The 26,346-nt window shown below is 38.7% G+C and overlaps 1 protein-coding gene across 14 annotated transcripts in view; it reads left to right on the top strand.

Annotated features, from left to right (window-relative positions):
* CD44 (CD44 molecule (Indian blood group)) overlaps nucleotides 1-25,479 on the top strand; it is a 58,763-nt gene extending 33,284 nt beyond the window's left edge. Inside the window, exons 1-13 of one of the 14 annotated variants that reach the window (XM_055802147.1) lie at nucleotides 596-755; nucleotides 1,432-1,554; nucleotides 2,703-2,828; nucleotides 3,421-3,543; nucleotides 5,264-5,368; nucleotides 6,778-6,960; nucleotides 8,738-8,899; nucleotides 10,410-10,595; nucleotides 12,304-12,564; nucleotides 13,458-13,643; nucleotides 16,922-17,044; nucleotides 18,459-18,537; nucleotides 22,726-25,479. In XM_055802147.1, the coding sequence (XP_055658122.1) occupies nucleotides 611-755; nucleotides 1,432-1,554; nucleotides 2,703-2,828; nucleotides 3,421-3,543; nucleotides 5,264-5,368; nucleotides 6,778-6,960; nucleotides 8,738-8,899; nucleotides 10,410-10,595; nucleotides 12,304-12,564; nucleotides 13,458-13,643; nucleotides 16,922-17,044; nucleotides 18,459-18,537; nucleotides 22,726-22,942 (2,019 nt within the window). In that variant the 5' untranslated portion in view covers nucleotides 596-610 and the 3' untranslated portion in view covers nucleotides 22,943-25,479. Of the gene's footprint in view, nucleotides 1-595; nucleotides 1,555-2,702; nucleotides 2,829-3,420; nucleotides 3,544-5,263; nucleotides 5,369-6,777; nucleotides 6,961-8,737; nucleotides 8,900-10,409; nucleotides 10,596-12,303; nucleotides 12,565-13,457; nucleotides 13,644-16,921; nucleotides 17,045-18,458; nucleotides 18,538-22,725 lie in introns of those variants that run through there. The other 13 variants (XM_055802166.1, XM_055802125.1, XM_027795816.2 and 10 more) reach the window with 13 other exon arrangements.
* Nucleotides 25,480-26,346: the final 867 nt, after the last annotated feature.

Consider the following 26,346-nt stretch of genomic DNA (forward strand, 5'->3'; position numbering starts at 1 on the left):
TCTTTTCTTCATCTTCAAGATATAGAAGTGAGATGGTCTAAGTGCTGGTAAAAATATTCCTTGTGAGGAACTGGCAGAATAAAAATATTTCCAGAGAAACATGAAAATTATTTTGCTTTCTTTTGGTGAATATGTGTATGATTTGAAGTGCAGCTCTTCTTGCAAACTTTGCTTCTCGTTTATTGATGGATAACTTAATAGAGAGAAAGGTTAAACCATTAAATGCCTTGCTTGAGGGATTTCAGTTTCTGTGGTGTGCATGCTTCTATTAGCTTTGAATGCTTTTTGTCAAAATACTGGGGCATATTGCACATAAATTACCTATTTTGATCTGCCTGAAAATGCTATGCTGAATTCATTGACTTCAGTGGACTTTCAGAGCTGGTAACGCAATCTTATACTTTAGTAGAATGTTTCAAACTTCACTTACACTAAAAACATTGGATCTTGTTGCTGTTGAGGAATGTAATGAAACCACAGGTTCATACATTCGTCTTGCACTCACATCCATCTCAGTGGCTTGAGCATGCTCAGGGTGCCGGTGCTAGTGGACTTGACTTTGCTGGAGGTAAAAGTGCTTCTCAAGAAATAATAACAAGATCTTGGTTGAATGAACCATGTCCTAACAGCTCCAGGACCTCATCGTGAAAACCTGGAGAAAGCCACCACCCAAGCTCAGTGGGATCTGATCTCAAACCACTGGTGGTGGTTGAACCCTGCAGAGAAGACGCAAGAACCCACGCAAGCAACCAAGGGTAAAGGATGTAATGCTAAGGGGGCTCTTTGGTTAGGGGCGGAATAACCAGGGCACCGGGGCAGCAAGCTTCAGAAGCATTGAGTGGAGGGGGGTTGAATGTGTGGTGTATGTCACTGCTTTTCGTTACCATGTGTTAGAAGCGAGAAAAGCAAAGTATTGGGCTACCTCTCACTGACTAATTTTAGTAGCGATAGAGCAGCTGTCCACATGGCTCATGTACTGCAGAGATATTCTGTGTTTCTGAAAGTGATGAGTATGTGAGTCATTTTATAAAGGACATACTTGGGTTTTTCTTTTTTTCCTGTTGGAGGCAATTTAGAAGTAGACTATTCCAAGAGAAGGATTTGTGGGGGAGAGGAAGAAAATATTTTCAAGCCAGTGCACTATGCTCACTCTGCTAGAAGAGGACGAAGCATGGTTAGTGCTGCAAGCATGCACAGGGCACCGAAATGTAGCTAAGAGCCACACTGGGGCAGGTTCAGCAGGGCCATGGCAGAGTGGTGCATCCCTTGTGGGTGGAAGAACCAGGAGGAGATACAGACTATGGGAAGCACGGTGCTGTACACTCACCTCTGTGATTCTAAGGCTGCATGTAGGGGAGACAGGAAAGCATAACTGCGGTCAGCAGAAGACTTGTGGGTTAGGGATTCATGGCAGATTTAACATCATCACAGCAGATGTGATCTCAAGTGGCAATGGTTCAGATGATGAAGACTCTTCAGAGGACATGATTTACCCAACAGTGTTTCCAGACTGGGACAGGAGTGTGACCAAGAACGAGTATGCTCCAAGTACTAGTAAGGAACTTCCTTTCTCTTTTGGTGGTTTCTTGCTTCTTTTTCCTGACCTACCTGATGTTCCTCCTCCTTTGCCACACATACACTGTGTGAAAATTGGATGCTCTCCTGTTCATCTCTTGTTTCAAGCACACCTCCTGTGCCACGGGAAATACTCATTTAGATTTCTGAGGCCCATATCCCTAGAAGCACGATCTTCCATGGCTTCTGGAATTGACACCTTGCCTCTATATCTTATTTGTGGGCTTCCCTCATGGCATGTTGTATCTCAAGGAATAATTCCTCTTTGGAAAGAGATTCCAGCCTCTACACATATGGCACAATTGTTTCCGTTTTCATGCCAATACTTATTTGTCTTGCTTCACACACTAGACAAAAAGGTTGTAGATTCATGTAATTTTTCTAAACAAAAATCTCTTTCCATCCTTAAATGCCTGTCAGAAATCTATGGAACATTACTATTTGAAATGCTATGTTCTAAGAAAATATGGTGCAGTGGTAATGTGACAGGAGTAAAGCTATGCCTCTCTCTCCATGCTATGCTGAACACCTACCTGGAAAGTGTTTCTGGTGTGGATTTTGCTGACAGCATCAGGCCAAAGGGAGTGCATGTGTCTTCTGAGTGGAATGGCTGTAGTCCTGAGCCCAGGTCCTTGGCAGCATTGGCTTCATGGGGTTCTCAGTAGAAAAGAAGGCTAAACTAATGGGTGTGCTTATTTCTGGGTGTCCTTTTTACACATCATGAATACTTCTTTCTCCTTTTGTGTGTGATTTTACATCATCTTGGTGGATGTTCCTCATTCTGGAGTCTATCTAAGGTTATCTGCTCTCTCCTGCTGGCAAAGCCTGTGAGGAACTCATTAACCTCGTTGAATGTGAAGGGCTAGTAAAGCTCCATAGGGCTTTTTGATGAATCTTCTCAAGGGACCATGCTCTTTCTAGGAACTGCCACTAGTGTTCGCATCTGGCTAAATGTTTGAGGAATGTAATGAAACCACAGGTTCATGCATTCGTCTTGCACTCACATCCATCTCAGTGGCTTGAGCATGCTCAGGGTGCCGGTGCTAGTGGACTTGACTTTGCTGGAGGAAAAGTGCTTCTCAAGAAATAATAACAAGATCTTGGTTGAATGAACCATGTCCTAACAGCTCCAGGACCTCATCGTGAAAACCTGGAGAAAGCCACCACCCAAGCTCAGTGGGATCTGATCTCAAACCACTGGTGGTGGTTGAACCCTGCAGAGAAGACGCAAGAACCCACGCAAGCAACCAAGGGTAAAGGATGTAATGCTAAGGGGGCTCTTTGGTTAGGGGCGGAATAACCAGGGCACCGGGGCAGCAAGCTTCAGAAGCATTGAGTGGAGGGGGGTTGAATGTGTGGTGTATGTCACTGCTTTTCGTTACCATGTGTTAGAAGCGAGAAAAGCAAAGCATTGGGCTACCTCTCACTGACTAATTTTAGTAGCGATAGAGCAGCTGTCCACATGGCTCATGTACTGCAGAGATATTCCGTGTTTCTGAAAGTGATGGGTATGTGAGTCATTTTATAAAGGACATACTTGGGTTTTTCTTTTTTTCCTGTTGGAGGCAATTTAGAAGTAGACTATTCCAAGAGAAGGATTTGTGGGGGAGAGGAAGAAAATATTTTCAAGCCAGTACACTATGCTCACTCTGCTAGAAGAGGACGAAGCATGGTTAGTGCTGCAAGCACGCACAGGGCACCGAAATGTAGCTAAGAGCCACACTGGGGCAGGTTCAGCAGGGCCACGGCAGAGTGGTGCATCCCTTGTGGGTGGAAGAACCAGGAGGAGATACAGACTATGGGAAGCACGGTGCTGGCTTCATGGCAGATTTAACATCATCACAGCAGATGTGATCTCAAGTGGCAATGGTTCAGATGATGAAGACTCTTCAGAGGACATGATTTACCCAACAGTGTTTCCAGACTGGGACAGGAGTGTGACCAAGAACGAGTATGCTCCAAGTACTAGTAAGGAACTTCCTTTCTCTTTTGGTGGTTTCTTGCTTCTTTTTCCTGACCTACCTGATGTTCCTCCTCCTTTGCCACACATACACTGTGTGAAAATTGGATGTTCTTCTCATCAACTGTTCCTTCAAAAATGACACTTCTGCAATTGGAGAAATCATATGAGGTCCATATCGATAGAATGAATATCTGTTTTATCATGTTTCATGCCTATTTGAATTCATGCATTCACTCATGATTTTCCGAGAAAGAAATGTTTACTTTTCATTTTATTATTTTCTTTTTTGTGAAACCAGTATTAAAATAATTCCAGTTCATGTTATTTATAATCTACATTTATTCTATAGTAGGCTTCCTGTCTGTGGGATAAGATTTTCAGGCACAATTTGGGAGGCCAAACCCCAAATGCTTTTCTCATTAGGAAGTATGAACAAAACAATTTCATATTTGCTGCCTTCCACACTCTTCCTATGCACTCTTCTAACATCACCTCATTTGTTTTGTGACTCAGATGGTCAGGCATGATCCAATACTACAACTCAGATATTCTAACACATATCCTTTTTCCTGATATGAACAGTCCCACAGTAATCATCTGATAGCTCTTTTTTAACTTCAAAACCCACCCATACCTAAAATCATTTTGTCTCAAAACCTGAATACCACCACATGTGAGGATCAAAGGTGAATGCTGTGCATCACTGAAGCACGCAGTCTGCTGTGTGGCCTTATGACCAGGAAATGCCCCCAGCCCTGGTTTTTTTTTCAGTATAGATTTTGCCATTAATGACTATACTTTAACAATCTTATTTGTACAAAGATAATAATCAGTTCCTTTTTTGCCCTTTCATTTATTTTAACTTGAGCACATCTTAATGCATCTTTTGTGCACTTCTTTACACAGTAGTGTTTATAATAATTGCTGTTTATACGCATTTTTATTTTTCTGAAAACAGTGGACTTTTTTTTTCAGTGGTGGTCTTCATTTTTAGAAGAAAATACAAAATAAATCAGTCACTTGCTTTGGGATTTTTTACTCTTTTGCCTAAGTTTTGGCTGTTTCTGGTGTTTATTTATCTTTGCATCTCCACATTGGTGACTTATTCCACACAGTGTATTGCATTCCAACTACCTTCAATGGCCTAGCGGTGTCTGCATGCTCCATGGGTGAAAGTGTATACAGTTTCTGATACACTGTGACTCTTCAGACTCTTGTGGAAGTTATATTTTATCTTTTCAATTTTAATATAACTTTCTTTAGCAATATTGGCTTCCTGGTGCCTGTCAAGGTGCTTCAGTTTTTTGCTGACTATAGCTTTTGAGCTCAGTGGTGGATATTCTAACATAAATCTGAATACATCTTGAGTACTTAGCAAGTATGCTTTACATGTATTCAGACATCTACCATATTCTTTAGTCCAGCATTATTTTTCAAACTTGCCTTTAAAGTCTATAATAGCTGTAATGGTTTTGCACTATTTCTGCTATACGTTGTTCTTCTATTGCTTATTTTCCTCATTCTTCTTGGGAAACTTTACATCTGTCCGATGCAAGGAAAAGATCAACTGGTTTTATGTAAAATGATTTGATAAGAGTAGAGAGACTACAGTTAAGCTATGCATGAATTTCCCTTTTCCGTCATCTTTATGGCATACACTAACAGTAGAGTAATAGCAGTAGATGTAGAGCATGGTCAGCGTTGAATCCTCCATTGTCCTAACAGCTGTGGACTCGCAATACAAAACACCTCTGGAAATCTCCACACAAGATCATTGGAACTCTGCCTACACAGATGAAGAGGAGCAGTATCCTAGCTCTGCTGGCAGGGGTAAAGCATTTAAGCGTTTCAGATAATATTCAGATTTGTGATGTAATTCAATGAAGTATAACACTGTTATGGTGCAGCTGGTTGTATTTCCCATACCATTAGCCCCAGTTCAGTACAATGCCTTTATATTATTTGTACTAGAGCCCAGCCTCTTTATTCCTCTGTGAAAACAAGCATTTTCTACATCCTGTGGTAGTTCTTGCATTTATATGATTTGCCTTCAACAGATAGATACCTGTCTTTCTGGTTCTGAGATTGTTTTGAGCAGTGAAAGTTTATATAATGGGCATCAGAACAGGTGCTATAATCACCCAGAAATAATTTTTGTGATAACTTTCTTTTATTTCTGAGTATGGTTAGATCAGTTGTATTTATACATTAGTTAATTTTAACTTTTTTTTTTTTAACAAGATAATCTATATCTATTAGGTTTAATTACAAAAATAAGGAATAATATTTTCATGAATACCCTCTTTATGAACATTTCATTGCCTGAATGTGAAGATGAATATTCCTCCAGTTTGGCTGCTTTTGGGAAATAGCGTAGGTTTCTCTAGCTGGTGACTTAGTGCATATGTAGCAGGTCTAGTTCATTCTTTGCATGCTCTGCTTAAGGACCTTTGCTTTACCTTTAATATATTCACTCACGGAAACTTCTGATACCTAAGGCAAATATATTTCACAGTGAGCTCTAATGTTCATCTTAGTGTTATAGGTGTTCCTTTTTTTTTCTGATGTATCTTTTCTAAGCCTTTTAATGTTAATTAGAAAATTTCTTATGGTGGTGGTACATCAGGTCATTTCTGGCTGCGTCTTCTGCTATGTAAACAACAGCAAATTAAAGAGTGAAGAATGAATTTATTTTACCAGTAAGAGCTTTAGTTATTTCTAAGTTTAAAACAAGTATGCTTTCAACTTTGAATATATGAACGTACTTATTTCATTCAACCAGGCCCAGAAGAAATAACAATTGCCTTGGAATAAGCCTTGTAAATGTGTAATTGAGATATTGATTCAAAAGAGAAAGTTCTTCCTCTTTTTCACTTTCAAAACCCCAGATTACACAGACTCAACAGTTAAGTTAGTATTAATAAACATGAACTAGAGATGCAAGCTGTTGTTTCTAGGTGTTCCTCCCCTGCTTCTCCTATAGCTTTTCTCTGCCATTGGTCATTGGGATACTTTCCAGCACACTTAAACCTTCTTCTGATCCTGGTGACGCTTTTGTGTGATAGCGTTTCCAAAGGACTTTAGTTTTCTTTCATCTTTCATTTCACATCAAATGCAATGATGAAAAGAAAAAGCCAAAACACAAAAGCCAAGCACTCTTGTGTAGAGCATGAAGGTGAGAATAAAATGACTGGTGTTGGGTATTTTGATCATTATTGATTCAATCAACGTCTTATCAGCACTAGTTACAAGTGAGAATGGAAACCGTCAAGGACCAACCCAACATCCGCTATTAATGAACAGTGTTCATTCTGGATGGATCAGTCAAGAACAAAATCCTGCAAATACCACTTGGAGTACTGAACAACATGAATTTACTGTTGCAGGTGAAAATGATATTGAAAAGGAATCTTCTCATACAGGTAATATTACAGGTGACATTTTAGTAAATTATCAGGGTTTATTAAAGCTTTAGTTTTAGGATTTTTTAAGCTAACAATTTAGTATTCTAAGGCTGTAACAGAAATTCTGTGAGTAAACCTGAGCAATTCTGATGTTATATTATGGTCTCTTTTAATTATTCTATTATTCAGTCCTGTTTCTGGAGGTTTGTTCTCTCTCCTATTTGGATTGTGTGTCAAGACCTATAGTAGATTTCATTCTGTAACTGACTCCTATATTTTGTGTTCTGTGTCGTGCAGTCACAAGGTTTTAACAAGTTATATACCAGGATTATATCTGTAGGAAAAAGTGAATGTTCAAATAGAAAAATAACATCTTTTATATTTTTCACATATTTGGGAGCTGTGTTCACTCCCCTGGTGCAAGTCATTATTAGTCTTGTTTGCTTTTTTTTTCCCCAGTTTTTTTTTAATATGGCAATTATATCTAAAAGTTTTTATCTAAAATATCTACTCACCCCACTTTTGAACTATGAGAAGATGTACTTGTGATGAAGGAAAGAAAACAAAGCACAGAGTGGAACAAGAGAGACTTCTCTCATATTGGTTGAAGCAATTGAAACATAAAAGATAAAATACTATAAAGCTAGTAACTGAAAATTGACATATGTTAGTTTCTGTCCCTGTGAGTGTATTAAGTTTACTGATTAATGACTGATGTGCTGTACTAAGCACTGCCAATATTGAATTTAACACAGTTGTCATCTGCTCTTGCAGATTACCAAATACAGGTCACTGAAGTCAAGCATATCATAAACATGGTTTGAGATGCTGTAGAATGTGGATCAATTCATTCAACTAAATGTAATCTTATTAGCAAAAGTTTTGTGTAGCTCACTGCTTCAGCAGACCCTAATTCCACATTCCTCTAAGTTATCAACCCCAGATGTTTCATCAACATCCTTTAAAAATCTGATGATGTAATAAAATGTATTACTGATATATGTATAAATACTATACTATACAATACCACTATAGCAATATAATTTGGCCTAGTTGCAATTAAAATTTTAACATGCTGTGGTGACTTTCTTGTGTTTTTTGATTGGGTTGGGGGCGTTAAGGAGTGGCATAACTATATAAATAAGATTCAGGTTCTCTTTTGCTGTGATTGTCTAATAAAAACTACAGACTGGTTGATACGGACAACATCATATTTTTCTAAATAACCGCAATATCAAATATTCTCCAGCTGAAAGCTGTCTTATTTGTTGTGTGCACCATTCACAAATCTACAGCATGTGAATGTCACACTTCCTTGTCTATTTTCCTGGACATGCTGCAACTAATAAAACAGTGAAATTTTGAGGGGGAAAAAATGGATATAGTCAATACACTCAAATTCTGTGATTAAAATCTTACTGGTGGGTCATATTCTTGCAGCTATTTCTGCCTTTGCTCTTCTTAATTCTGCATCAGTGGATACTGGTTTGATATTCAACCAGTACAAAGACAACAGCATGATTTGGGGAAGTAATTCTGAAAAAAAATGAGAGATCTTGATTCTGAAAAGCTCATACTCAGTTTGAGGAAGGAGTCAGTCCTATTGGTGACAGTAGGCAGCTTTTCTAAACATAAACCAGAATGAGAAGCAAATCTGCTTTAGTTCTCTTTACCATTAAATGTAGTAGACACGTGAGCAAGGCTTGTCATAGAGACAAGAACCAAAGAGCAGAATAATATGAGAAATGGATCTTTATATACTGAGTTCATAATTGCTTCACCATCATTATAACAGCTATGGTCTCCAGCCATGGAGCCAAACAGAACAACTCAGTGCAAGAGCCATTGGTGTATCCAGGCTGGGACCAGGGAGAGGATTATACTACACAACCTGCTATAATGGATAGAATTATTCCTTCCAGAGAGAATAATCATGAAAAAGAGTCTTCCACTGCAGGTACTAGTAATAATAATGTCAATTATGTGTATCTCTTCACTTCTGTCTCTCAGATGGCCTGTCTTGGAAAGATATTGCATGAACTTGTACAGAGGAGTAACTTACTGATCTCTTTAAGGCAATGATAAAAATTATAGGGTGATTAGTTTTCTCTGTGCTCGCACTGGGTGGTGGTGAGACAGAAGGTCTCAATTTTAGTTCTGTTGAAAACACTAATTTTTCACTTACCAACACCACTCTTAGTGCTTTCTGATGCTTAGTGAAGCATGAATGTGGACTTGCACCTGGCTTATTACATAAGTTCTGTTATTTGGTGGTGTCAAGCAGGCTTTACCATAAAGTTGAATTCAGATTTCTGTATATTTGCACATCAACAGGCTAATGCTTTTGATTTCTGAATATTCATCTGGGGAAAGAGTGTTCTTTTCATAGACTTTATCGAAGCATTTGTCCCTCTGATTTGTAGAATGATAAGAAAAAGGAATTTACAAAACTGGCATGACACAACATCATGATGCAGTCTCGTATAACATGTAACATTCATACCATCAAAATAATGTTCTAAAAGCATGATATGAGAAACACATGACTTATTCCTGAAATAAGAGGAAAGGTAACTTTAACCCTTTCTTAAACAGACAATGCTCAGAACCTGTTTTTGATTTTGTGAAAACTAGTTACATTCCTTTTATGGTTGCTCTGATTGTATCTCTTCTGTCTCACTGCTCCTGCCATTATACAGCATTAACAAGATATTCTGAAAAAGCAGGACAGCTTAGGAAATGAAGCTGGAAAGCTGATGACAATGAAAATAAATAAAAAGACTGTTTTCTTTTCTTCTTTATGATCCAATTAGAATTAAAAAACTTAAAGTCTACTCTGCATATTAGGAAGAAAACAGTGTGGGTGGTGGGTTCATTGCACACCACATCACAAAGTAATTCTAGCAGGTAAAATCCTTCAGTAATGCCAAAATCTGAAGCTGATTCTGAGAGAAAATCTAGTCTTGTGACTACCATGAACAGAACAATGAAAAAGAGCTATAAGCTCTTTTCTGTAACTTGTCACCACTCAGTCTTGAGCAATAAAGGAGGTGCAATGCCTTCAGAAAGGTTTATTTACTGTCAGTACTGATATCTGTAACATAAACCACACTGTAGCAGCACTTGACAGTGTTCCTGAAGATAAGGATCTGTGGTCAGCCTGGGATGCAGGTCCAGGAATTTTCCTGACTTCTGTCTCTATGTCCTTTCCCTGTGTCCACTGTCTCTGGGAATCTTTTGGATTAAGTAAAAGAGTCAATGAGAATAGCAAATGAAAATGTCTGATCATTGAGAGAGCAGAGATGATGTACATGAAGACAGGAGGTCCCCCTTCTCATCCCCTTTCATGGTGAGAAAAGGGTAGCAGTGGTTTAAAGTGAACAGGAGACTTGAAGGTGGTGGGAATGGGAGGGGCACAGCAGCACACACAAGGAATTTACAGCTGATTAAACCATCATGGTACACAGCCGTTGCATTTCCTGATGGTGCCTACCACGAAGACCCAACTCGGCCACCTCTGTCCTCAGATATGGAGCCAGGGCAGGGCACTGAAGGCTCCACGCACCCCACAGACGCCCCTGGCAGTGAGGTCCTCTACAGTACCACAGCTAGTACGAGGAAACCTGGCGACGACTCCTCTCTGACGGCTACCAGTAAGAATAATGGATCATACTCATTTCTCATGCCCAGTGTGAAATGAGGGATCATTTCTTCTGAAATTGACTCTTTTCCCTGTCTTTCTTATCCTGGGAGTCTACATACTTGTTGCGAACTTGCAGTGAAATGTTTTCATGATTTTGTTGCATGTGAACATTCCAACAAGAATTGCTACCTCTTAAGGATGCTTTTTCCCCTGGGTCCCCTGTTTCTTATGCCCCCCAACTTTTCTCAGGTTTGTTTTTCATAGAAGGTGATATTGAGAAAGCAATTGTTTTGTGAGGTTAGCGGGTAGTGTAAATGAATCATAGACTTAAAAACATTTTTTCATGTCTGATCATTCCTGGTCTTGGCGTTGCCACAGATTCTCTTAATACTGTAAACTTCTAAATAACTTACTGCAATCTGTTCATGTAGTAATGCAAAGTTCTAACCTCAATTCCTAAGGTCTGTATGTTATCCAACTAAAATTATCCCTAATCAAAATATTTTTTTCTTACTCTAATATTTTTATTGTTTAGTAATGGATTTTTATGACATTGTAGTACTTTCGAACTTTTAAGATCTTTCTTGCATTTTCTAAAGAAAAAATTCTAAGGAAAAATTAGCATTTATGCTGTCTCTTTTCATCTTCAAAATCCATTTTCATCAGGACTGTTTCGTCTGCAACACTTAGGATTTGCTGAAGAGCTATGAAACCCAAAAATTGTGTGGATTAAAATACAGATTTTTCCTCTACTCCTTACTCCTGTTTTCTAAATATGGAAGAGAACCTGTGTCAGCCTGTTAAGCTTTATGTGGTTTGGTAGATCAATTGCAAATATGAAAACCTAAGCATGATTTTACAATTTATTCAAATGTTTTCAACCAGGTCATTCTAATCTTATTCCTATGTAATGACAGGAGTATTTGTACTCGGTTTTTTTCTGATAAAAATGTTTTTTTTTTCTCCCTTCTAAATAGTGATTACTAGACATTTTCAAAACTAAGACTTTAGGTTAATGTTGTTTGCAAATACATTTTTTGTTTTCTTTTGCTTAGTGATGTTAACTTTCAGTGGTGAAATTTTGAATGAATATCAACCTTTATTATTCAGTTAATATTTTGAAGCACTTGGAAATTCTGAAAGTACATTTAGTTAAGCTATGCTTATTTCTTGCTTCTGTGAAATCCTTACTCTTCTGCATCGGTTGCAGTATTAGCACTGCCAGAATGATTTGTAAAGGATGTTCATTAAATAATTTAATTCCTTAATTTTTCAACTGAATTAATTTTAAGTTCTTCTCTTGGGAGACCAAAACACATTCTTGTGATCATCTCATGGAAAAAGAGAGATACCTAAAAAAACTTAAAAAGACATTTTTTTAACATGACGATATTGTCAATCTCAAATAGTCAGGTCTTAGTGGCTGCTACTTATTCTTTGGAAAGCCTTTACATGCTTTAATCCACGCTGAAATTTAGGACATTAATAAGTAACTATTAAAGTGATCAATAGAGTATTATTGCAGGAAAAGACAAATCAAAAATAATGTAACATATACGCAAGATCTTGTTTGCTTGTGTTTTTCTTTTCTCACTGTATATTCTATATAGGCTAAAAAGAAAAGGGTAGAGCTTGCTAAATAACATAAAGCCACAAAAATATATAAGGTGGGGTTTTCTTAAACATCTTTGAAGTTAACTTAGTCATCATCACAACAGTCACAGCCTCCACTGATGTTCTGAAACCACAAGATATAACCCAGGAAGCGTGGGCACCTCACATCATGGTAACAGCCATTGCCTCTCCTGATGGTGGCCACCACGAAGACCCAACTCAGCCACCTCTGTCCTCAGATATGGAGCCAGGGCAGGGCACTGAAGGCTCCACGCACCCCACAGACGCCCCTGGCAATGAGGTCCTCTACAGTACCACAGCTAGTACAAGGAAACCTGGCGACGACTCCTCTCTGACGGCTACCAGTAAGAATAATGGATCATACTCATTTCTCATGCCCAGTGTGAAATGAGAGATCATTTCTTCTGCAACTGACTTCTTTCCCCATCTTTCTTATCCTGGGAGTCTACATTGTCAGTGTGAACTTCCAGGGCAAAAATCTGTGGTGGGATCTGTGCTGTTGATAGAACTACCTTCTGGACAAGGCATAAGGGACTCCTTGCTAAACTGCACTTGGTGGTTTCTGTCCTTGGCTGAAGCATGTTTCTGGGTGGCCTCCTGACTGTTCTGCAAGACACACACTTTGGTGATTCTGAATCCCCAGCCCCATTTCTTGCACATCAGTGGGACCAGGCTTGATATGCTTTGGCACTGTGATTGGTGTGGTGGAGGTGCTCTAGTGGGTTAATCAGATGGCTTGCTCCTGTGACTCAGCAGCAGCACCCGCACTGGAGAGTACTGTCCTGGTGGTGAAGGCAGGACAGTCACAGAGGGACTACGTAACATAAATTCTGCCTTCAATTCCTTACTCCTCCTCACCAGTGGATTGCTAGGCAAGACCACCACAGATCTGGCTGCAGTATGGCTGCTCACTCCTGAGTTACAGTGTCAGGTTGTTGCTGTTGTGGTCTCTTCTTCTGAAGGTCTTCCTTCTCCATCTGTCACTGGGATCTGTATATGTAGCCACTGTCTCCCTCCAACATGGTGAGCACATATGTGGTACCTAAGGGTCTCTTAGAAGCCAGTGACAGCGTGGAAAAAGAAGAGGAGGCCTTCATGTCTTCTCTTCTTCTGTGCTTTGAATGAGGAAGATGGACATGCTTTTTGGCTCGCTGTGGTACAGGAAAGAGTGGAATAATGTGGGTGGTGGTTTTGTGAGCACTCACTTTTAAAGCTGATCCTGCTGTCGTCATGGCAGTCACAGAGTCCGTGGATGATGTTAACCGAGAGAAAGCAACCAAGGAGCCACAGTCACCTGGCACTCCTCCTGGAAGTGAAAGTGAACAAGCAAACACCACAGATAGTTCCCATCTCAGTTGGGTACCTGGAGTTTTTCCAGACATTGAAGATCATCTTAACCAATTGCAGACCCCTCTTCCTACTAGTAAGAACAATGAATTAGGAGCATTTTAATTTATCCATCAGTCAGTTATAATTTTGGACAATGGTGATTACCCCAAAAATACGTGTAAATTATTTTCATGTTATAGTTTCCTTTTTCACTTTTATTATTGTTTATAACCTGCTTTTAAGATGTTGTTAAAGGGAATCTCTTCCTGTGCAGAGCAGAGGACATTTTCTAAAAGACTGAAAACAGTGTTTTGGAAATAACCTTTTCTTATATCCTGTTATCTGTATGTGATAACACAACTGTTAAAGTGAACGAGGGTAAACTTTCTCCTCATGCTAATACATACATAACAGCATTTTGTCTTTCTTATTTGCTGGGCACAAATGACAGCTATGTAACACTGAACTGTCTGCAGCTTTTCCCTCGTCTATATTCCCTCTACATTAGTTGAATATGTATCGAAAGAAAGGTAATTCTCTGCAAAACCTTGTCTTCTAGGTGTATTTGCTGCTGGTATCTTGCCAGTGATTAATTATAGTTATGTTATTGGGCTATTATATGTAACTGACATTTCATTTGTGAACAACTTTTTTTTTAAAGGGCTATTCTTCTGATAGAGTTAGTGCAGTTAACAGTAACCCTGTTTACTTATTACACCAGCTATAGCCTTTCTTTTTGTGTGTGTGTGGTCACATGCTAATAGTACAGGAAATGAAGGGACTTTTCCTTATTCCCAAATAAAATTTCCACAAAAATAATCATCCTAATGTTAAGGTTTTTTCCAAATGCTACTTCCCATTCACACTAATCAAAATATGATTTTGTGCACTTTCTTGGAAGTCAGTGGAACCATCCCAGAGCTGATTGTCGCCAGTGCTCTGTGGATGTTCTTTGCACGTAAGCAAGATTATGTACCTATATTTTTATGGCATTGTACAGCAGACACTTTAAAGATACTTCTATTGCTAATTAATGATAATTCATACATTTTCAGGTAGACTTTGGCCTACTTTTTATTTTTCTTCAGAATTTTATATAAACTCAGTAAAATCAACTCTATCAAAATTGCCTGAGTTACAGTATTTTGACATAGGTACAGTAACATAAATGCAAAACATGTATTTGATAGAATCTTATTGGGAAGATAAGTCTGATTTTAATAATAATTTCCTACTACAACAAACTTATTTCTTGACTTTTTCTGCCCTACTCACTTAAGTAATCCAAGCTGCCTCCTTAATTTTATGTGCAGACTTTACGCACTATGAAAAAATGTTTGCTACCTTTCTGTTTTGAGCACATAAAACCTGTAAAAAATAATTTTCAAGGTGAATGTCTGGATTGAATGTTTGCATTCTCACTGCCCTGGCAAAGGCTTATAAGGCCATATTCCCAAAACTCTTCCTTTTTTCATTTATCTTCTCTTGGTCCTTTTTAAAAACACAGTACAAGGGAATTACTAGGACACTACCATCATCATAAAAGAGGTTATTTATTGAAGGGTTCATTCATTTGTAATGTTGCCTCACATAGCTGTAATGTGATGGAAAAGATTCATGAATGTATTGGCAGACTATAGTTAACGGCTTTCTCTGAACAAATGAATGGCTTGATGTATTTTACTACTTTTTTTCACTTGCTTTTTCTCTACAGCAATGTTTAAGCTGTTGCCTTACATCACGCTAATGACTGATCTGTTGTCCAAGTGTCCATGGAAAAACAAATCAGTCCACTGAAGGAACCCAAAAAATAACTGTCAAAAAGAAAAATATCTAGTTTGTCATCAAAATGAAATGTACAGAGCTTTTAAGGATCCCACCCTGCCACTTGCAAGCAACTCCCCAGAGCCAGAACAGCAGGGGACTGGACTGAATCCTGCTGTTTCTCAGTGCTCAGGGGAGGGGAAGGGCAAATGTAGCAGTTCTCTAAGCACAAGAATTTTAATAAATGTCTGAGTGCCTTTCTAAGGGGCTTTGTGGTGGAAAAGCTATGGCATTTCTCAAGGATGATATAAAACATCTTAAAAAAACCCCACCTGCTGAGATGTGGGGTAGACAAGTGCGTATGTTCCTTTTGGTCAGCTTTCTTGGAGGCTAGATCAGGGCTCTTAGCTGCTGAATTTGTGCTCTGTCCTGTGTGGTGAGATAGCACAAAATAACTCACCACTTGGTAAGTTTCTTGTTAATAAAAATATTCAAAACATCTGGAAGATTCATGAACTACTTGCTGGCTGAGCTTAACAGAGGGAAAAAACATGCTATTAGGAAATGAGATCAGAAATGCTGGCTAGAAATTAGTTGCAATGTGTGTTAAAGAAAAATAACTTTACAGCTGATTAGAGAGAGTGCTTTGTTTTCTGTGTTAGAGTCTGGAAGAATTCAGAGAAGTGAAGATCTGTAATATCTTTTTTGTAGTGATAAAGAAGTAGTAGTCCCAAATGAAATCACTATATCTGTAGGCTGCTGATAATTGTAGGTTTGGGGTACCCATATGGTAACGGCGTGGGCCAGAAACAGAATTGTGTAAAAGTTCAAGCAGTATAACCAGCACTGCAAAAACTTGGGACTGGAAGTAGGCATTTTGATTTAAGATGTAATACTGTCTTTGAACCAAGTTAAAAAACTTATTTAAAAAGGAGAAGGGGATCGACCTCTAAGTTTAAAGAGAACATTTTTTATATTAGGAAAAATATTTCGAATTTTTAAAGTCCCATTCTATACATAGCTATCAAATTTAAAATCATTCAGGTAATCATTCTTCTACTTTATGAAAGCATTAAACTTTTAGAAATTCAGTTTTATCCTGTGTAGGAATAAAATTAAATGTTATAAAAGTTCTCCATATTGGTCATTTTAGATTTAAATAAAACCCTAAAGTTTTTCTCCCCCTGCCTCTTCTTTTCTCACTTTATTTTCCCCATGGAACAGACAAGGTGTTTGACTTGTATGACAAAAACCTCTTCCAAGAGTTGCCAACATTCAAATGTCTTTACATTTTCTCCAGAAAATTTCTAGAAAATTGTAATTGCATTTTGGCTCACGGAAGTATAGCATAAGCAAAACTGAAATATATGAGAAAGACAATAAGGGAAAACCATGAGTTTTATTATTAAAAATACTAAAACTAGCCATAGTTCAGATGACCATGATTATTATAGTCTATGTAATAGCTTTCAGTATAAATAATTTTTAATAGCCTCAGCATGAACTTTCTAGAATATGTTTTTTTAATTGTTAAAATCATAATGTTTGTAACTCACTGTTAAATATCCACTAAGCCTATTTGGCCTAACAGATTGTTTTTTTCTTTAGGATCTACCTCCAGTATATACGGTGATCAAGGACCGCACAAGGGACATTATGAATCCACTACTTTCCCTGGGGACACCACAACAACAAAAATAGTTTCACAACGAAGGTCGGCCCAGGTACCAGGTAGGTTTTTGAAGTCTCATGTTTTAAATTTAAGCACAGAATTGTATTGATATGAACTGAAGTAAGAGAGGAAAATCTAGGTTAATTGCAGTTGTTCAGACTTTGTTCTGGATCACATGGTATTTGGCATTTTCGCTAGCAGTCTGAAAAACGGAGCATATTGTGACTCACATAATTTTCCAGAAATATCAAGATGAGATAAATCATGCATTTGGAGAATGGGATTAAGATCCAAATAACCTTTCTAAACTGATATGAAATCAGGCAAAATTCAGTAAAGGTATATGCAAAGAGAATCCACGAGAACATTCGGTGAAAATGGTAGCTGAGACGAGTGTTGCAGAATTAAAACGGAACAGAGAGAAGCCAAACCCATGATACAATTGCAGAAGAATGCAAATATATTCTGGGACATATTAACAGTAATGTTATTTTTAAAACAGAGAAAGTAATTATCCTACTCTACTGAGGCCCAGCAAATCCAGAGCTGAAGCTTTATATTTGGTTCAAGGCATTGCATTAATCACATAGAAAAAAAAATAAATACCTGAGAAGAGCACAAAGAAAATTTTGGAAAGGTAACTTTTGAAGTAGTCATCGTTGTCAGAGAAAACTGAAGGGAGATATCAAAAGGACATGCTACAAAAAGAATGCTTCTCAGTTTTTCACCATGGAGTAATAATAATTAAGTGATAAGAAGTAATTTGTTTCAAATGAAACATAGAAGACTTCTTAAACAAGGCAGACTTGTTTCAAACAAACAAAATAAAAGAGGTAGTTCTTAGGAGAGGATCTCTGTCAGTCATAGTAGTACTGCATAAAGCATAGTCTACTGGAAAGGTTGTGAAGTTTCCTTTAATAAAAATGTTAAGAGCAAATGGAATATTCCTCACCCATCTTCTTATTGACCCTGTTTCACTGGAGTGAAATGTAGCTGATATGACCTCTGAGGGTCCCTTGCAGTTTTGTAGTTCCTTCTTTTTTTAGGCTTTGCCCCAGAAATACCCCTTTAAGTAAGTTTTTAAATGAAAAAATGAACATTTCGCTCTACCTTTAAGTCATCCTGCTTTTGTGCCTGGGATTACAGGTATACCATTGCAAAGCCTTTTCTTTTGCTCTTGGAATAAATCAGTGACAGAACTCCTCTTCACCTATGTCCACCAAAGTACAGTGTTTATAGGTGCCAACAGTGATGGGATATTTCATCTGAGTTGGCCTGTATATAGCTGAATGATGAAAAGTATTCAGTTTACACAGAAGCACTTCGTAAAACAGACAAACATTCATGTGAACTAGGAAAAACTGACAGTTTAAAGAATGTAAAAGAGCTTGTGTTCTTGCAATTCTACAAAACAGCGAAACTACATGAGCTCCATTAACACGCTGTCCTCCCCTCCCTCAACTCTCCCCACAGAATGGCTGATCATAGTTGCTGCTCTTGTGGCTCTTGCGTTGATTCTTGCAGTGTGCATTGCTGTTAACAGTCGGAGAAGGTAAGGTAGCCCCTTTTTCAAAACACACTGCCTTGCTATTTTCTTCATCGAGAGGTTTCAAAGCTTCGTGGAAAGGCAGAGTAGCATAACACAGGAAAGAGCTTCCTCTGTGAAGCACTGTGAGTTGGGGTGTGGGGGCCACCACGTGAAGTCCGCAGCTGTATAAACCATTTAGTCTTCACTTGTAGATGGAAACTAACTGTACATATATCATAGAGAATTAATTATTCTCTACCTATTAGTTATTAATGGGAAAATCCTGCCCACTGAGGGTGAAAACTGTGTGAGATGGACATAGCAACCTGAGGATGAGCTGAGTATCACCCTCCACCATTAACAGTGTTGTCTGTGTATAGTGTGGAGGAGTGTATTGGGCAATCACTGTCACATGGTGAATTTGTTCATTCCAAACAAACAGCAGTATCACAGCTGGCAGGGATATAGTCTAACATTGCTATCAAAGCACTCAATAGCTTTATTTACTCCTCTACAGATGAAGAAGCTGAGGAATAGAAAGTTGCAGTGATCTGTGCAAAGTTAGCCAGGAAATTTGAAAAAACTCTAGCCTTAAGAGGCTATAATATTCTTAACTTTCTTTTCTCTGGGGGCTGTTCTGAGGTTACTTCTCAATTGTCTTAAACAGCTTTTTGCTACTTGAATGTTAAAGTTGAACCCCTTAACAGAGTAACTATTTGCTACTTGAATGTTGCATTTCAACATTTTTTATCAGAGTAACTATATAACATGTGGACAGAGTAACTATTTGCTACTTGAATGTTGCATTTCAACATTTTTTATCAGAGTAACTATATAACATGTGGAGGTTCTTGTTCAGGTTCATGAGCAAATTTATTCCTAGTCTGCTGGCTCCAGGAAAGCACATGATAAAGCTTCTATGAAATACTGTTAAAGTCCTCCAAAGCATGGCATGGGTGCTAAAATAAAGCATTGCCACTGTGGTGAGGGAGCAATCCAGGCGGTCCCTGACCTTAATGCAGAAGGCCTCTATGCGGCAAAACAGTGCAAACTAAATGCCAAGTTGTAATAGTAAACTGATACAGTTTTGCTGAAGTCAGTAGTGGGATGCTGCCTGATACGTTTGACCTGTGACTGTATCCACAATATCAGTGCTTCTCCGACAGTATTATTAGAGACCTGCTGAAATAAGAAAGCTGTCCAACATACGGTGAGACAGAGAATGCTACAACTTCCTTTCTGTGAAATGATTCTGGAGTTACACAGCCTGAATGGCATGGCTTATTGATTTATATGTTACTTTCTTACGTCTTTAACAGTAGAGACTGCCATAGTTTCCTCCCTCCACAGGAAGAGTCACCATAGGAAAACACAAACAGGGCCACTATGACTAATTATAGATTGCATCTGATAAGAAATGAAACAACCTCAGAGCTGTAAATTATGCCCTAGATACCGTTAATGGGAAACACCTTTTACTTAGTGCTTCCATGCAGCTGGGAGTGAGTAGGAAAGACAGAAAGTGCGTGGGGGTGCATGTATGTGTACAAATGCATGGATTAGACCCCAGAATATGTGTTAGTCACAGCAAGGAAATAATTTTGAAGCAGCAACGTACTCTGGTATGCTTAAAAGAAGTGGATTGTTTTCTTTCATTTTAGCAGGATCCAAATGATAACATGAATAACCTAAGGATTCTTTCTTCATCTATCCTGATAAGCACTGATACACGGAAAATTCATAGAGAGGCAGCTGGCGTGCGGTCAGAGCACTGCATGTGAACACCGACTAATCCAAAACCAACAGCAGCGCTTCGAGAAAACTGGATAGCTGAGGAAGGAGGGTTGAACATTTCAGGGTTAGCTGAGCAGCAGCTTGAGAATGTTTCAAGCATTAATTTATTTAAAAAGTGAGAATAAACTGTGTTTTTATTTGTTTAATGCTGTCAGTTACACGATTTTTCAAATGAATGCTAACTGCAGCATCTCCAGTTTCTCTCATTCGGGTTCTCTGAAAAAAGCCTAATGAAGCATAGGCTTCTGTTTCAAGGTAGTTACCTTCCTGATTCAGAAATCAATAGATTTAGCCTTTCTAGTTAGGAGGTCCACATGGCAGAGGTTTCAAGTATTTGAAACAAGCAACTGGGCCTCCTCAGTAAACAGCAAATTGTTTGGCAACTATATTTTTTTTCTTTCTTTCTTTTCTTTTTTTTATTTTATTTTATTTTTTTGTTAAATTGGTGTTGTCATAAGTGATCTTAACCAAAAATCAAAATGGCCAAGGTCCAGTGTGATCCTATTTAGTTAGTTAGTTATTCCTATTGTTGCAAAGACAACTGCCTCTGTCTGGTGCCTGTCATAAAAAAAGTTAGGATCTCCTTCCAGGGTCCAGAAGATGCTGCCCAGCCTGACCACCACATCAGGAGAGACATTCTGAGCCACTCTTCTGAGAGGCTGTGAAGCTCCCCAGCTCCTCGCTGGCCTCTTTCAGCATTTCAGGGCTGCAGAGCAGAAATCATTCCCAAGGACATGTGTAATTTTATCACAGTGAACTGAGCTACTTTGGATAAAACAACCCTCATCTGTCAGGCAGTAAGCATGAAAAAAGTAGTTACTTGGACGGATAATAGTATAACTGAACTGCCAAATTAGTCATTCAGACAAAATAGGCTTCCTTTAAGAAGAAAGCACTTTAAAATAAAGCTTCACAGAGACATTGTTCCTCTTAAGAGAGCTGTGCTTTTTATATTCAGTTTACACAAGACTGTTAGAGGACAAGTAGGTTGTTCAGCACTGTGTAGTCAGAGAACTGTCTTAACAGTCTGGGGCAAATCTAACTGCTGTACTGCTAGTATTTTTTTACTCCCTTGAAGAATACACATCCCACATTGACCAGCATGCATCAGTTTTGGACTGGTGTCGTGGTGTAACCCCGGCCAGCAGCAAAGCACCACGCAGCCGCTTGCTCACCCCCCCCGCCCCCAACCCAGAGGGATGGGGAGGAGAATCGGAAGGGGATGTAAAACTCAGGGGTTGAGATAAGAACAGTTGAACAGGTAAAGCAAAAGCCGCGCACGCAGAGCAGCAAAGCAAAGCAAGGAATTCATTCACCGCTTCCCATGGGCAGGCAGGTGTTCGGCCACCCCCGGGGAAGCCGGGCTGTGCCATGTGTAATGGTTACTTAGGAAGACAAATGCCATAATGCCAGATGTCCCCCCCTTCCTTCTTCTTCCCCCAGTTCATATACTCAGCATGATGCCGTATGGAATATCCCTGTGGCTAGCTTGGGCCACCTGTCCTGGCTGTGTCCCCTCCCAATCTCCTCCGACCCTCCAGCTCTCTCACTGGCAGGGCCCGAGAAACTGGAAAGTCCTTGATTTAGCATAAACATCACCCAGCAACAGCTAAAGACATCAGTGTGCTATCAACCCTGTTCTCACATCAGAGCCAAAACACAGCACTGTACTAACGACTAAGAAGAAAATTAACTCTGTCCCTGCTGAAAGCAGGACAACTGATGATTTCTTTACAAGAGTGTGTGTGTGTGTGTGTGTGTGTTAATCCAGAGCTACATATAGAATTTATTGGGCAGCACTACAGTGGGTAACTTTAAAAGCACAGTAGCTATTTCCAACCTTGATATCATAAAGAGCTATGCTGTTAATAGTAGCAAGAGTAGTTATTTCCTTGCTGTTGGCAAGCTTCTAGGCCTGACATGCTAATACAAGGAAGGAAAAAGTTATCTTGTATAATGAGGCGAGCGCTTGATCCAAACTTTTTGCTATCTCAAGTACTTGAACACTTTCAAAGGTGTGGTCCCAACTCTGGACTTAGAAGGACCCTGTCCTTATAGTGGGATATCTAAAAAGTTCATAAATGCTATATATCCAAATGTTAGAAAATATTTTTTAGCTTTCAGTAATGAATGTTATTCCTATCTGTAGTAACAAAAGATACAAATTGAATAAGTAAGCTCCTGCCAAATTTTATGAGCATAATGGTGGATGCTTTCAAAACCAAATTATGTACTATGGAGAAACTGTATGTTTTGCATTGTATAAGTGTGCACTGGCAGACACAACTGTCATTTCCTCGGCACTGGCAGAACAAGTTTCATTTCCAAGCACCTTTTCCTAAATAGTGACTTTCCATTTTTTTCTTATTTGTGTTAGTCTCCATTTATAGTACTTACTTTCTTTTTATTTCTTTCTAGATGTGGACAGAAGAAAAAGCTAGTGATTAACAACGGCAAAGGGGCAGTGGAGGACAGGAAGACAAGTGGATTAAATGGAGATGCCAGCAAATCACAAGAAATGGTGCACTTAGTTCATAAAGAACAGTCAAATGACCGAACAGGAGCATGTGACGAATTCCTGACCATTAATGAAACACAAAATCATCAGGAGTTTGACATGAAGAGTGGAGTGTAACAGTAGCAAGTTGCCAAGTAGATCAGAGCTGGGGAAATCAAAATCACATGGAACCTGGACAGGAATTCACAGATGCACTGTGCTACTGATGTCTTTTGAACATAATTAAACATAAGTTTTATTCATTTTTAATCACTTTTAAATGATGTCTGATTTACAAAATTGACATTTGCTTTCTGAAATAAGCCCCCAAGAGCTGCCTAATGTCGTCAGTTCCCATTTCCTACACAGAGGACACTCACTGTGTCCTGGGTGTTAGGAGGCATACAAGTTTACGTCATTGTTCCCCAGATGGAGGGTCTTCGCTGTGCGGAGCTGCAGAAGTATCCAGTCACTCCACCTTACAGGCATTTAAGGTACTAAACTTGCCATGGTACAAGAGTAAGTGAGGAACAAATGTCAAGACCAAAAATCAAGTTTAAATCAAAACGGCCTCCTATACAATGTCCAAAACATCTGAATCCTTCAGCAATGCCTTCCAAATGGGAAGAGCAATAGGTGCATTCAGAGTCTGCCAGTATAAACAAAAAGTGATGTTTTAAAACGATTTATGGCTTGGTCTGCAATAAGGGAAACCCAGAAGGACAAAATTTATTTATCTTTGTTTTTAAATGCCTATGAGCATACAGCAAGTCTTCTTGGGAGGGGGAATAAGGAGATTGAAACATGAGCTGATACCTAATAAATTTCTGTACTTTATTATCCTAACAATCTGTACAGTTATCCTTGAGTTTTTGAGGTGTTCATTGCTTTTCCCCCTCCTTCCTTCAGTTGTCACAGTTTGTGCATGTTTTTAATGAGGCTGTTAGTTAGGAGAATGAATAAAACAGAATGACCCCAGCTCTATCACACATGCACAAAACAAGCAATTGGAGGTCGTTAGGGAAGATGAAAGTATTTTATTTCTAAAGAATAGGTCTCTATCATCTGCTCCATTTTACTTAGGAGATGCTGAGCCTAGTAAAACTTGTTTCCCCTGTAACAATTATGTTACACCAGTTTGCTGATATTTTGAAAGTTACATTTCCATGATCTTGCTCACTCTGAATTCTATTTCATCCATGTTTTTCCCTCTGCTTTTTAAAAATACCGAAACAAACATTCTTGCTTATTGGTACCAGAAGTTCAAATTCTACAGAAAAGATCAAAGAAAACTAAAGGAAACTCTGCCAGCTATGTAATACAGCAAAGAAGCCGCAGCTGTATTGTTACATGCTTTTGTTTTGTCCTTATGTGTCTGTTATGTAAAGTATTTGTATTAAGCTATGATGCTGTGCATTGTATCAAGATGAATTGTCAGAAAAAAAATTATATACTACCAGTGGTCTGTGCCATTTTTAAGAAAGCATATTGGAATGGAGGGAGAATGATGACTTTTAATTGGGCTGCCTCAAGAAGATTCAAGTAAAAACAATCTAAGGTAATTGCGACCAGTGGTCTGTGTCAGCTGTGGGGTGGGGAATGTCCTGTAGTAGCATTATTCAAGTGTTCCTGTTCACAGACCATAGCACCTCCTTCGAAACTGCTCTGCTAAAGCATGTTATTTTATGTTCTCCATCTGAAGCAATTTGGAGGATGAGTATTCAGCTGGATAAATACTAACATTAGCTAGCACTGGAACATAAAGCACAAGACTGTTGATTATATTTCTCAGTCACAGCTCTCCAGAAGTTTCCCATGTGTTTCATCAACTTGCTCAGTGCCCTGGTGTCTGCAGGCAGATCTCCTCAGGGGCAATTTACACCTGGGCAAAAGGTCCCAAGAGGAGGTGTAATTTTATAGTACACATAGGATGATTTCTGACTTTATGTAGGTCAGCATTTTTCATCTATGAACACAGCTTGTGGTCCAAACGTGTTCAAATAAGCTTCAGCTAATAGAGTCAGGGTGATTTACACTGTCAGTACTTGTGGTCCACTGTCAAACTTCTCAGACTTTTGATGTATTTTAATACTGAACTGTGTAGTGGGAAGTTTTTTGACTCTGCATTGATTTTTGTTTAATTCCTGTAATGTTTTAAAGCAAGCTTTTCTATTTGTCATTATAAATCAAAACGATCTGTTGAAGGCTGTGTTTAAACTGGTGTTATGTACTCATTTCACTAAAGATGGACATCCAGAGTAAGAATTATTCCTCTCTTTAAATCCTAATCGGATATGGTTTAATCAAAAGGAGACATTTCATTGTCTTGAAGGCTGAATTTTTCCACAAAAAAAACCAAAAGGCTGTGGCATGATATTCATCTCCCTATTCAGATATTTAATGGAGAATTCCACAAACTCCTTCTAATTTATCTAATGTTCAGTAGCTATAAATGCACAGACAACACTGTTTGGCTTCTTTTTATATTTTTAGGTAGGGAGATGCTCAAGTTGTCTTTATAGAGGTGATGCCATTTTTTTATATATGCTGATTCTTTTTAGATCATGTCATGTGATTCATGTGTAATTAAGTCTCATTATAGTTTCAAAACTAGTTGGCCATTTCATATGTGTAATATAGTAAGTATTTTTATTAATCTTGGTTTTATTATTTGAGGGGTTGTTTGTTGTGTGTTGTATTTTTTTATAGAGAGCGCTTGATATATTTGCATATTTATTTAACAGATTAATCCAAATGAAAGAAAATATTATCTCTAAATTGTAACTAGAAATAGTATTTCTAAAAGCACATTGAAATGTAAAATAAGGTTCCAAAAATAAACTTGATTCCACATTGAGGATAAAAAGTAAGACCAGCATTATTAGTGGGAGAGAGGTATTCAGCAGGATAGTTGTGTTTAGTACTGGTGAGCTGAGGGTCATTTTTTCTGTTTGCAAACTCTAAGCCAGGCTCAGCTGAATCTGTGTGACCATTTCTTCTCTGCCAGCCTCCCATAGCTTCCTCAGGTGCTCTGGGAGTTAACAATTAACTCAGCTTCCCTCTAGAAGCAGACAGCTGGGTCCAGTTTGAGATCAACCCCATAATATCTTGACGACTGTTCCTGGCTCACTGAACTGATGGGATTTGGGAGAGCGCAGCACCCAGCAAGAACCAGCCATTCCTTCAGGCAGCTGACAGACAAGTTGGGTCTTGGTCTGTCCTTGGTGCCTGGAAAGAATGAGGATCTCTCCTTAAAATGCTGAGGAGACCAGAGAGGACCTAAACCAGACCCTGTGATCAGCTGGTGCTATTCCTTTGTCTTAAACAGTTTTAAAGAAATGTAATCCAGACCACCTCTCTCATGGAACTACTGTCTAAAGCAGTAAGTATATTTAACAGAGGGGTTGTATGTTTTATAAGAATGTAATATTTTCATTGGTCAGTCTGGGGTGATTGTTTTACCTGTATTTTCTTGAAGACCTTACAAGGAACGTTTGGTTAAAGCAGAGAAAGGTTATGCGGCCATCAGGTCTGCCTCCGTG

The sequence above is a fragment of the Falco peregrinus genome, chromosome 1, assembly GCF_023634155.1.
Source record: "Falco peregrinus isolate bFalPer1 chromosome 1, bFalPer1.pri, whole genome shotgun sequence".
In the NCBI taxonomy this organism is placed as follows: Eukaryota; Metazoa; Chordata; class Aves; order Falconiformes; family Falconidae; genus Falco; species Falco peregrinus.